Source organism: Phoenix dactylifera, unplaced genomic scaffold, assembly GCF_009389715.1.
Source record: "Phoenix dactylifera cultivar Barhee BC4 unplaced genomic scaffold, palm_55x_up_171113_PBpolish2nd_filt_p 000007F, whole genome shotgun sequence".
NCBI lineage: Eukaryota > Viridiplantae > Streptophyta > Magnoliopsida > Arecales > Arecaceae > Phoenix > Phoenix dactylifera.
In genome coordinates this window covers 4,054,102-4,067,723 of record NW_024067666.1, presented here as the reverse complement: position 1 = coordinate 4,067,723, position 13,622 = coordinate 4,054,102, and the positions used below count along the sequence as shown (strand labels likewise).

Sequence of the window (13,622 nt, the reverse complement as noted above, 5' to 3'; positions counted from 1 at the left end):
GAAAACTTAAAAACTGGAAACAAAAGGTATAAGAAATTTGAAGGAAAGCAAAATGATGAAAATATTATGAGCTTGAGTAAAATATTAGGAATCCATGAGAGGAGGAAGATGAAACATATTGATATATTAATGAGGTTCTTTTTAGTAAAGTATATTAGAGACTCTCCCCAAAAAAATATTAGATAATAGATGCACTTCTATTTTTAGTTATTGCTTCTATCGGATGAAGAGAGGAAGAGAATGATCTAAACCAAAATGGGTATATTTCTTGAAGATCCATATAAAGAAAAAAAACGGCCTTTACATATGAGGAATTGTTCGATATCTAATTAGCCAGATGTTTACGGAGAGATGCATCATAGTAGAATTGAATAATTGATGCTACTTTTGGTTGACCCTCCTAAAAAGAGGGTACATCGCAAATTATAAAGCATCTTAAATGTTCCTTTCGATCATTAGGGTTTTTGTTCTTCTTTAGGAGATGTCTACTCAGATCCTTTCGCTTGCATGGAAATTGAATCCTTTATTAATGGTTCAATTAAAGTATCCTATGGAGTAGAATTTATTACTAGAGGGGAGTTACATGTATATTTACATTTTTTGTTTGGAAAAATTCTTGTTAACTTCCTAGTTTTTGAGAACTATGATGCAAGAAACCTAGTTAGATGTTTGATGAGGACATGATCCAAATCTAGATTATTAGTATTAATATTTAATAACTTTACCAATTGTGCTAGTTGACATCTTCTTTTATGTGTCTTAATTTTTATTTATGAGAATATGTTAAGACATATTTAATGTCAAGCATTCTCAATAATTTTTTTGTTCTTACCATCCACCACCACCACCACCACCATCCCATTTTAAAAGAAGGTAGACAAAAGAAAAGACATTTCACGTTTGATCGTATATTTATGATTTTTGCAAATGCTTTCAGAGATATAGTTTCTCCGGTGTTTGGTTGATTCGGAGGCCCGATGGATGCATGTTTGATTATGGATTTGGTAGTTTCAATTTATTTTCTTGAGAGCTGATGCAACTTAGTTTTTGTAGTGAAAGGATGAAATTGCAAATAATATGCAGTTACATGGAGTGATTTTATTAGGATTATAATCCTTGCTGCTGATATTGGAGGGATGGGGTTCATGCAGTCCAATCATTCTTTGATTATGTACAATAACACTATGATCAGTTTTAACATGCTTGAATCTGCAAGGATTGACAGCGTCAAAAGGTTTGTGGTGTTCAATTCTGTTTGATTATCTTTGTAGATTCCAGGTTCAAGTATTGCTCGTCAGCATTTCTTTCTTGAGTTAGGTTCAACTATTGCTAGATTTTCAGTTGATATTGTCCTACTCCTAACGAGTTTTAGTTTGTCGTCGTGTTGCTTGTAACCCACCAAGTCTATTAAATAAGATGAGGACTGCAGTTTTGCTAATGCTGCAAACTAAGGTACGTTATCTTGGTACTAGGCTCCGTCTGGTATGATCCTGTTACTATATCAGTACGTCCGATATGGAGGACAGTTCGGCGTACCAAGTATCAGTATGCCTCTCTTATCATATATCAGTACCGAACTAGTATGGTATGTTACGCTCCATACCGTCCGACTTGGTATGGTGTGGCATATCTCTACAAACCTTTTGCCTTTTGTATTTATCTTCTTTAAAGCTTGTTCAAATGCTCATATGGAGTGATGTCTACATATCATGGTGCAAGCAAAATTATAAACAATAATAAGTTAACTTTGTAATAATTAATTGATGGTGGATAAGTTTAAAATTTTAACAGCATAAATTGGTAAACGTATAATTTTACAAATATGGATGTAATAATTATTCCTAGCAAATAATTGGTGCATTTGCTTCCCTTACATATTCTTGACTCTACTATTTCATTAGTGTGCTTTCATGCGACGAAATAGATGATATATTTTTGTGAGGACTAATAACTTAACCCTGCCCAGCTCTTCTCTTTTTTCATCTTTTCCTCGTTTAATTCTTCAAGATGCATTATAGGCAAAACCATTACCATGTCCATCCAAAACTGCAAACTATTAGTTTAGGGAACTATGGAAAGGCTTTTTCTTTCCCTTGTAGATTACAATTTCAGGTTTTTATTTAGGTCAATTGTTGGGTGCTAGTTTTGCTAATCTTTTTTCTTCTTCATTTCTGATGGCTAATTTTGGTTTGATCCATATTTTTCAGATTGCAATAACCTAAATAGGAGATAAACCATGATATTCCTTGTTTGAGTCTCCAAAACAAGAAATTAGCGTTACATTTATGCATCCATACACATGCATGCGTATAAAAATCCTATATAAATTTAAGGCAGCAAAGTTAAGCTATAATATTTTAATACACTTGTTTCATATGGCTCAAGATAGAATTTATTTTATGAAGAGTTTCAAGATACAAATCGAATGCCCATTCATAGGAAACGGGTGACAGAGCAATGTTCTAACTTCATTTTCATTAAAAAATCACTCATTATATCTTGTGAGTTCCCCATGCTAGCCATGTTTTTATCTCCATATTATGTGATCAGAGTTTTCTATCATTTAACAGAATTTTGAAATCAAGGGGCAGGATTTGAAATGTAATGAGTGTTTTCCAGGAAGTATATATTGTCCAGCAGGAAGAGTTTCTCAGGGTTTAAGGTCATTCGATGAGTTGCAGGTCACAAGTATCACCATAGGGGAACTGAACTGGGGACTCTGGTGTTTCTTAGAACAATAAGAAATCTACAATGAGTTATATAATTGAGTCTTATCTTTTTCTTTCTAGAAAATTTGCTTCAGTTAAGCATCTTTATCTCTGACCAGCGATAATTCTTGATTTTTTAAAAATTATTTTCAATACCTTTGGATAAATATGTATTTCAGATCTGAGATTGTGTCTGTTGTGTTTTGTCTTATTTTGAGTTGGAGGATTTGCTACTCTGTTTTCTTTGGACCAATGTGCCGAAAACAATGATGCACTGGAAAGTGAGCTCTTAAGAGATCTTTGTTCTTGTATGGAAATGTAATATGTCAGTTGTTACTCTATTTTTCAAATCTGGAAAGCGAGCTCTAGTTTGAAAGTAGAAGTTCTGCATATGGATCTTGGAGCTCAGTCTGGATTTTAATCTGTCATTTATTCCTGTCTTAGAGCATTTTTAGGGGCATAATTTTGTTCCCAGTGTATTATAAGCCTTTTTAGGCCATGCCTTACTCTGTCTAGAAATGGCACTGTGCTTTTTTTCCTCTTCCTCTTCCTCTTTTATAAGAATGGTGGAGAGTGTACACTTTATTGTTCCATCCAGAATGTTCATAGTCTTCAGACAAATCAGTCTCTGAAGAAAGCATCCTTGCAGTTGTCATGTTAAACTAGAGTAGTTTTATTTCTCTTGCTCTATTGCTGTTATCTTTCTGCAGGTCAAGATAGTTGTCTGGTCGTTTCCATAGAAGCTATTTTGCTGAAAACTGGTAAGTCATAAAACTTCAAAGATGTGCTTTATAAAAAACGCCAGTTGCCTTGCTCCTGCAGCGATCCGGATAGTTTTTCATTATTTGGGAGCCTCTAATCTGAGTTTTCTCAAGGCCAATTTTGATGACAATATGATGGATGGCCGCAATAGAGGGAAGCTGGTTTTGTCATCCGAGGCTCGGATTTTAGACCGGTGGGTGCTAGCGGAATTTTAGTCTTTGATATCTCAATGCCTAGGGCGAAGCTGAGAGCGGCCTAAGTTAGTATCACTTTTGCGAGGCAGGTCATAAGGACAGACTTTACTACTGTCGAAGATGACTCAGCCATGATTAGTGAGTGGATCCAGGATCAAGTGGGGACAACAATCGCCCAGCCGCTCTTGTATGATATTCTGAGGAGCTCGAGAGAGTGTGCCTCTCTGTTGGCGATACATATTTATAGGGAAGCTAATAGGGCGGTGAACTAATGTTGCACAACATTCTGGTGAGGTTTGGTAGATCGATGCGTTAACCAACCTGCTACCGCTCTGCATGTTTTATTTTTTGATGTTGCTGGATGTATTCATACCATATATCTATGACCTGTCCATCTCATCAAAAAAAAAAAGAAAAGAAAAATGTCAGTTGCCTCAGGAGTGAAGTAGGTGGCTTTAGATGGAGGATACAGGCGTTGGTCGGTGCAGCACTGTATATGGCCAGAGTTAGCTGTTTTCCATTTTGGCTTTGCTGAATGCGGATTACATGTTGTGATCCAATTAAATTTACCAAACTTTAACCACAAAGAATTATCTTGTGAACTCGGAATAACATATTGTGGATTTTGAAGGGACCTCCCGATACATCAAACAAGCTAAGAAACTGCGGCCCATTTATGAAGCTTAAAAGCCCATTTCTAAGTCATGGTCCGAGCATGGGCCTGCACATAGGCAGCAAACAAGACTAGCACAAGAATGGTCCATACCATGAAGCTCATGTCATGAACCATCTCAGCTTCTTTTTTTTTGGTTGTTGGTTCTTCTAGATGAATTCCCAGACAACAGATGCAAATATACAATATATTTTTCCGGTGCATAATTGATGTGGGGTTAAAACCCTGTCTGCAAAAATTCTCACATGCTCCTTTTGTTCAAGCCATAGCGTGCTCACCGTGCCAAAAGTTAAAATGCAATCAGATCTAATCATAGATATCACAATCAGCCTGTAATTAACTTCATATGGGTCTGTGATATGGTATACCTTGATCACACCTGTATCGTAGCCCAACCCAACCAAACCCGCCATACAAGTTAGGCATGTGACATAGCTCCATATCTTATGGAGCATGATCTAATGAAATATGCAAGGCCGCAAAATATATACAAAAACTTATAATATTGGAGATAATGTAAGCACTATTTTTTAAACAGTAAAATAGATTATGCTTTAATTTAAAAATATTCAGCCCCCAAGTTCTAATAACACATGAAATTGAGGCTGCAAATCAACCAAGTTGCTTGGTTCAATAATAGACCGATAGAGCTCGTTCAATTAAAAAATGCCCCGATACTCTAGGCTCACAAAATGGTTTGACTCTTGGGCTTCATTTGTGCTTGTTCGAGCTTGTTCAAATTAGAAAACAAGCGATGCTTGGACATTTGTTGCATGGATCGGAGGTGTTCTTCCTCCTTTATATGAATTCACCATTAGATATTTGAGATTTGTGCAGGTAGATGAATGATAAAAATTTGAAGTGATTTAAGATCTATCTATTGGATGATCCAACGCTGGATTCGTGCAAAGAAAAATGAATCCTTTATTTATGCCGAAGATACAATCTCAATCCTCTTTGTTCAGCTTGGCAGCGATCAACTTGTTTTGCACCCCATTCGATTTCGAACCTAAGGTAGAGGGGGGAGCAGGGGACCACGACAGAGTCATTTGTATGCAGTGGGAATTTTAGGAAACGAGAAGAGGGGGGGGGGGGGGGGGGGGGGGGGGTTTAAGACGCTTTTCTTACCTTTTTCTTTACTGCAGTACACCGTGAGAGGGAATCATGGAGCGTTGAGTTCTAGAGAACAAGAAAAAAAAAGGGAATAAAGCAAGGACAGATGTGCCTCCTTCATAGGAGCTCTACTCTTTTTCTTTTTTTACCATCATGAAATTTATTACTTTCTCTTTCAAAGAAATGTTTTGATAATACAAAATTTTCCCACAAAAAAATTACACGACCGACGCACAGTCTTAAAGCTGCTCCTCGATACTGTAGCTTACTTGATGCCAATTCCGAAGCTCCTACGATTTTTTTTTGTATAGACTTTGAATGTTATATTAGTATCATTTCTTTTTCTCTATTTCTTGGAAAAAATTAAGAGAACTGGGGTTAAGAAAGGAAGGATGGAGCTGTGGGGGTAGTTTGCTCCCCCCACAAGTGTCCAGGGGAATGATTGCTTCAGAAGGTGGGGGAGAGGAGTTGGTGGGAAGTTGCCTTCTGAAAAGCTAAGCATCAATACTGGTAAATTGGCATCATCACGGTTGTCATTATTAGGAGGGATATTGAAGAATCACTTATGGGAAAAAAACTTTTGTTATCATGGCTTCTATGGTAGAAAGTCGAAAATTAAATGGTGCCTTATATAATTGTTTATCTTCAGATGACGGTCGTCAAATATTGTACAGCATTCTGCAGTGCAAATTGTAGAACAAAATACCTTGAATCTGAAAGGTTAACGATCATTAGAACATGTAAAAGGGCCATTTATCTAGCTTCTTATTGTATTCTTTAAAATTAGAATATAATTGTCGCGACAATTATAAATACGTATTATGTGTGTATATAGTAAAAATAAAGATTAATCAAATGATCATGATAACAGAACATAAACAATAAAGGAACAACATCTTCACTCAAATAACTATTCCGCAAATAGATAACCGATTCTATAGCTGCCATAAAGATTTGAGTTTAAAATTTCATTTCATGAAGAAGAATGATAAAAGTTTAAAAGCGCAATCATTGTTTCCATTATAACAACCATGGTAACAAAAAAAATCAAACATATGATAATAACGTGCAACTAAATATAATTCAAGACCTAACCTATGGAGCATCTTAACAATCATTATTTGCTATGGCTGGCTTCTCAACAAAACAATGACCGAATAATATAGGATCGATCATAATCTAAATATCCACCAAATAATAAAATAACAATTGTAACATAATGAAGACGGAAGACTCATTAAACCGCAACAAATGACAACTCAAACCATAAAAAATATCGGTAGAAATTAAGGTTGGTCGAACCGATACAAAGATCCGTATCGATTACGAGTCAATCGGTTTCCAGTAGAAATTCATCCAGCTTTATTAATTAATATGGGAGCAAATTAATTTGAACAAGCTCTGAGATGCTGAAACCCAGCTTTATTGTTTGCCTCAAAGTTGCGGCAACCCCACTCCACTTTACTCACTCACGGCCTCTTATTTTTACCCCACTTTCAAAAGCTTGGGGAAAAGCGTGATCATTGGGCCAAGATTTCCAAAGCTGGCGTTTGTAAAAAATAAGGGCGTACGACGACGACCAAGACATTACCGGTCTAGACCGCAAATTACTCCTAGCCGGCCGAACCGGACCGATCCGGTTCAAGGATCAAAAAAAAAAGAGGGTATATAACGATAAGATCCGGTCCACTATTTGACTGTCAACTTATTAGTTTTAGATGACGGACCTCGATTATCAAATTAGAAAAAAATACACAAGAAATGGGGGTGGAAACTGGAAAGCTCACTCAGACTTCCAATCCCCGCATATTTTTGTTTTCCTAAATATAAAATTACTTAAATATTGGATAGAGATAAAAGGATGGAGAGATGGGAGAGACTTTGTTCTATTCTAGTCTCCCTTTTTTTTTCCCTTGTCCTGTTTCCCGTCATGAAACCGTCACTGTCGCTTTAGAAGCCAGGGACAGCATAAAAAATTATTTAATATAATGCAAATAATAAATAATAAATAAACCATTTAAAAATATAGCAGATGCCGGTCTCGCATGAAAGATATAATTTTATATTTATATTTTGATATTTATATAAAATATTAGATTATATTTTATAACAGTAGGTAGGAATATTAATATAGGACAAGAAACGCAGAGAGAATTTGTTATATATATCTCTTTTCTCTCAGCAAGACCAGGAAAAAGAAAAAAAAAACCGAATTTTTGAACAAAAACCCCAAAATTCGGGCTCAAAGGACGGAAGCCAGGCCGGTGACGACCTTGGTCCCCGGCTTCAGAGTTTTGGGCTTCACCTCCGGCGGCTGCCACGGCGACACCACGACGGTGATCTTCTTCTCCGCTGCCACGCCAGGGTTGGCGGCTGGGGAGCGGCCGGACTCGTCCTCGAAACGAAGCTCAAACTCGCCGGAAAAATTGACGGCCGAGATGGAACAGGGCGCTCTGCTATCGCCCCCAGACTCTGCCTTCCCGCCGTCGGACTCGTCCTCCGGTTGGGCTGTGATGACGGCGGTGGTTCGCTGGTAGGTGGAGAGCCACTTGGCCTTCATGTACTCCGGGTTCCTCCATGGCGGAAAGCTGAGGCCTTTCTTCTTCATGCTCTGCCTCGCTGCCTCCGAGACGACGGCGACGATCTGCTGGAGCCGGTCGGGCTTTCCCACGAAGACGGATGGAAGGGATTGGAGGACCGCGCGATAGTTCTTGGTGGACCGGGCGATCTCGAACTCCGACCGGAAGTCGACGTCCACAAGCAGCCGCTCGCCGCCGGCGACGATCGCGTCCACGTACTCGTACTCCCCTGCCATCAAGTCGTCAATCTGCGGCTCCGATCGACGGATAGGAGAGAGGAGGAGGGTTTTGAGAGATGAATACCGGCCGGAAATGAAGGGGTTTTCTCCCACCGGGACTTGCAGATGGAGGCGTCGTAGCCGAGGGATTGGAGCCCGTCGGTGACGATTCTCCGGCAATCATCTCTGTTCTTCCAGTTCTTGTTCTTCTCCAAGATCTTTGAGGCGTCTGCCAAGAGATTTCTCTCCGCGACGCTCGCGCATGGCACCAGGCCCTATCGAAACAGGGGTTAGATGTATTAAATTCGAGGAGAAATCGATCAAAAATGGGAACTTTAAGAAATAATTAAAATAACGGGACGATCGTGTTGAAATAATGGAGATCGGACAGAATAGGTGCTATTATAACCACCTTAATGAACTCCGCCGCGTCGCCGAAGGCTGCGGGAGCATCGCCGGCGCGGACGTCGAATTCGTCGTCGGAGCTGTCGTCGCAGTTGCCGTTGAAGCAGTTGCAGCGGCTCCGCGGCGGCTTCTCATTTCCCTCTTCTATGAAGCTCAGCACCATTCTATCCAGGCACAGCGAGCTTGGGTCCACCATCTCGCCATCGTCCCTCCCTCTGTCCTTGCCATCGCCGACGGCGGCGACGGCGAGCTTCTCCGCGGAGGAGATCCTCAGCACGCTCGGGAACTGCCGCTCGAAGAGCCGCTTCAGCCGCGACTTGCCGGCGGGCTTCGCCGGATCAGTCCGCACCGCTCCCTTCGGCCCGATCGGCTGGATCTTCATCTGAAATGGCATCCGCTTTCGGAGATCAAAACACCCGTTCTTCTACCACCGTTCCATCCCCGAACGCCCCCAGACTCTAAACCCCTACCCAAATTCGACGCCCAGAACACGAAATCACGGTACGAAGATGGCAAAATTCGCGATAAATGAGAAGATCCCACGCCGATTTCTCCCTTTACACTCCCTTACCACGAAATCACGCAAAGAAACTAAAACTAGAAATCTCTGACAACTCTTAGAACGAACCAAGCACCCATTAAAGTCGCAACCAAAAAAGACAAAAAGCGAAAAAAAAACGCAATCAAAGGCTCATTAATGAAAACGAAGACGCCATTAATGCATCAATCTCGCTGCAATTTCCCAAAGCAAAAGCCCAGCGATCGAAATGACGTCCGATCTCCATGAAGGTGCCACCTTTCCTCCTTAGGGTTCGCCGAACACGCTACTAGGGAAAGGTTCTCAAGGAGAGGAAATTCTCCGGCAAGCTTCCGGCGATCCGAACGGAAGTCCGGCCTGCCGGAGAGAAGATTTCTTCCATCAATTCCGGTGACGATAGTCGAGAATAGAGCTAGCTCATGGTTTGGCTTCGAAGGGAACGGAGTGAGGGGGTGCGGGGTGGGAGGGGTTTAAAAGGAGGTCGGGGCGCGGGCCCACGTCCGACCTGGCATGGATAAAGGCCAACCGCTGCTCCGCTACGTGGCCCGGTTTATGGAGCGGTTTTGAATCCGCTCCATGATCTCTCCACGTGTCCCCCCAACCGTCCCACAGCCCGACGCGCCACCGCTGCTTCTTGGTTCCGTGGGCCGTTAATTTCCCAATATAACCCGGGAAGTTGTACGGTATTTACGGCCGTACCGCGGTCGCACCTGGAACCAAGAGAGGGGCACATCGGGAAGACTCACTTGAGTCGGTTCTCAATTTCCCATGCCAAAATAACCCCTACAGGAGACCAGTATTCACGATCTCGGTTACCGCTTCGCTTAGCGATGGTATTGTGGGGGTTGGGAGCGTGGCCGTTTCGTAAATAAGTCGAATGTCATGGGTTCTATTCCTTCGACGAGGCGGTTTTACGGGTCCCCGGGTGGAAAATTCTGTATACCCTGACGCGCCCTCGTCACCATCGGCACACACGTCCGGCCTCCAAGAGCCATAACCGCTGGCTATTTATGCGGACGCCCGCTTGAAATGTGTGATCGTGCGGGCTTTTTGGGGCCGTCTGATGGCAGATTCTGATGGGGACGGGTATGGAGGAGCACGGCACTGAAGGTATAATTCGTTTCGTGTACCGTTGGGAGGGGCGAGAAAAGAGAGAGCAGTGGAAAAGAGGACAAGGGGATTTATTTGAACTTCATAATTGCATGAAAGCTTGCACCTAACAATTTGTTTGTAGCAGAAAAGGATGGATGGGTAATTGTGGGGATAATAGTAGTCTCCAACTCCACAAGAAAGAGGTCATGATCAATGCTCACCTAATAGGGTTGGATTAGGACGAGTTGGATGCATCTCATCCCTAGAATAGTATGGAGAAAAGTATAAACAAGAGTGTAAGCATTCTAGTGTCTTTTGCTTTCAAAATGGCATCATTCTTTCTAATAACATAGAAAGAAACATCATTTGGGCACATAGGATGCTTGATAGATGTAGATAGGAAATAATTTGATAGATTTTTGAATATTTTGGTTGATAGATGGGCTTCATTGATAGGTGAATCTCCATTGGATAAATTATATAGACTGGATACCATGTGCTGCCGCAGAATTCTGAGGTCGGTTTAATCCGAAGTCGAGATGTCCATCATTTTTGCATCACCATGTATAATGATTGAGTGTCGATAAGTCAACACAAAGTGTAGGTGTAGAGGCTATCTAAATTATGTAAAAGAATTTCATTTTTTTTTTAGAAAGTGATATATTGATATGGTTAAGTAAATTACAATTGTGGATGGTATATGAGACAATTTTGGTAGAAGTTGGCCTCAAAAAGAGTAACCTCAAAGCATCTCAAAGTGATGGATGGAATTGTGAAAACACTATAAATAAGACTTGCATCAATGTTTAGCATCTACGAATTGAGAAGTAGTTTCGAGTTTGGATCCAATAATTAGCATTCCTAATCTGACTATATTTCATAAAAGAAAAGAAAATACAAGCATATAAATACTAATTGGTCATGGGACTTGTTTTTAATTTTTTGCCACACGAGAATAACAGTGGAAGGCGCCATCCATCATTTGATATGTTTAATGGAAATGATTACTGATATCAAACATGAAACACAAAACTTCCTCCCAAGAAAAGTACAGAGTGACAATTAGACTTTAGCCCTATCTACGGTACAATTAAATCATTGTTTTTTAAGTGTATTATTGAATAAATAGAACTATAATAGGTACTCTTTAATTAGTAACTTAACAAGTCCAAAATGGAATACTGCAAATTTTCAATTGAAAGTGAGGCATCTCATTGAAATCTTTGAAGCCAAGAGTTTGTTTAAACCAGGTAGCATGAAAACACCTTGCAATTCCAAAACACAAACCAAATTGAGCGCCAAAAATCCACTTCAGCTAAAGGAGAAACAAGATAAAAAGCAATCTTATACTTCCACCTATCAATGAGATTGGGCATGAGTTCATCCCTGATTTGAGATGCTCGAAAGACTCTCATCTGTCGGTGAGGGACGACAAATTTCGACAAATTTTTAGACTTGCTTTTGGCTTGAAAGGTAAATACTAGATGCCTTGCTTAATTGATTTTCTAGCATTACCATTGATAGCCTACCTCCATGCTCTCATCCATCCATTTCCTATTAAATTCTAATTGTGACCTGCGATAGCTACAAATTCACTAATCACTATCCATGACCGCTTCCACGATTACATGCAGAAACTAACTCCAATCTTGATCATCACCTGGCTTTTTTTTTTGGTTCCATAAAGTATCATAGAACATCACTAATATTGCTACTACCAAACAAAATTTTGAAATATGGAACTTATATTATAAGAGAACCTATTAAAGATTGTAGTAGTTAGAGATTGTGATCTCGATATAGATTGTGATCTCGATGTAGATAATTTGATACAATCAGAGTTTGAGATTCGATGTGCTCGTACGCACTCTAAACACGAAGCTCTGAGCATGCTATGTATCACACATGGCTCTAAAATGAAAATAATTTCTTCTCTTCTTAGCAGCAGAGGATCAAAAGGGTTTAGTCATGAGATGCTACAGAACCAAAAAAAAATTGGGCACATGCCAGACCTTGGATTGCTATTGGCTGGCTGAACTCCATCCAAGGAGGTGAACCCCTAACTCCTACTAAACACTGGCTACTTCAAAATTACAGTCCAAGTTCTGGGTTAAATTTAAAATACCAAGAGAGGGTGACATGTCTAAAACAATACTTGAATCAGCAATGATTATCCCAGCTACCCAATCATGGACATGACTTTGTCATGGACCCAACAAAGCATAGTCCTATCATTCAATTTTTAACTATAATGTAGGAATCTTATCATGTAGGCAATAGTTTATGGTAGGTGAGAGTTTCCTATCTCTAATGGGAGAAGTTACAGATGAGGACTTCCATCATTGGAAGTTTTGTCTATGTTTGTGTCCTAATTATTTGTTTAGGACTGTTGTTTTAATGAAAGCTGACCAAAATGCTCCTTATCCTTATGTTTTTTTTTTAAAAAAAACATTAATCTTTCAGGTTATTAATTGATAAACATCAAGAACCAATGAGATTTGAAACCCTTTTATTTTCTCTTCCTCCCATCTCAACATAGTAGTAGGCAAATTTTGGATATCAAAGCGGATGCATTTTCTTTCATAACCAATTGTTTAAGAAGCAATTCTGGCTTTGATTTGTCATATTATAATTGATGTGGTAGTTTTACACTACTGAGAAAGGTTGAAAGGGCCATAAAACTAGGTCAATAGCAAGAGAGAGCCAATGTCAAGAAATTTTATTTTTCATATAACATGAAATTATATACATTGGCGTTATTGATAGAAGATTAGATTCACTCTGCTCTCTACCTCGATCGAGTTACCACCACCCTACCCTAAGATTTGTTTATATCCTAAATTATGAGGAAGACTAACCCTAATTTTATTATAATCTTAATTAAGTACCATCGATTACTAAGTCATCGAGGAACCAATGGTGGTTTTTTTTTATCATCATGGGTCCATTACGAATAATGTGTTTATTTTAGCAAGTTGGTAAACAATCAGATCCAACAAACATCAAACCTTACCCACTCCACTCAGTAAGAGATCGAAAACATATATTCTTCTTCTTGTTCTCCTTCTTCTCTGACGTATATCACTGCGAAATTTTCCCTAGTTATTCCAAGGTAAGAGGTCCAATTTTATACCGGAAAAGGAACAAAGAAAAGTATGGAGTCCAAATTATCTCTTAAAGTCAGTGACTGAGACCCAATTGCTTACTAGTATAAATAATAGTAGACTGCTGAATATTATAAAAAGGACTAATGAAAGCCTAACTTCCACTAGAAGCTCATCTAGAAAAGGGCTTATTCAAGAGATGGTTAAACTAGGGTTTGCTATAAAGTCATAGAAGA

General features: G+C 39.6%; 1 protein-coding gene across 1 annotated transcript; it reads right to left on the bottom strand.

The window, feature by feature from the left end:
• Nucleotides 1-7,535: 7,535 nt before the first annotated feature.
• On the bottom strand, nucleotides 7,536-9,635 carry LOC103704518. Its single transcript, XM_008787849.4, has 3 exons — nucleotides 8,660-9,635; nucleotides 8,333-8,522; nucleotides 7,536-8,258 (listed from the first exon to the last, which is right to left on the bottom strand). The coding sequence occupies exons 1-3, from the start codon at nucleotides 9,044-9,046 to the stop codon at nucleotides 7,693-7,695; spliced, it is 1,143 nt and encodes a 380-aa protein (XP_008786071.2). The 5' UTR covers nucleotides 9,047-9,635; the 3' UTR covers nucleotides 7,536-7,692.
• Between the last annotated feature and the right edge of the window lie 3,987 nt (nucleotides 9,636-13,622).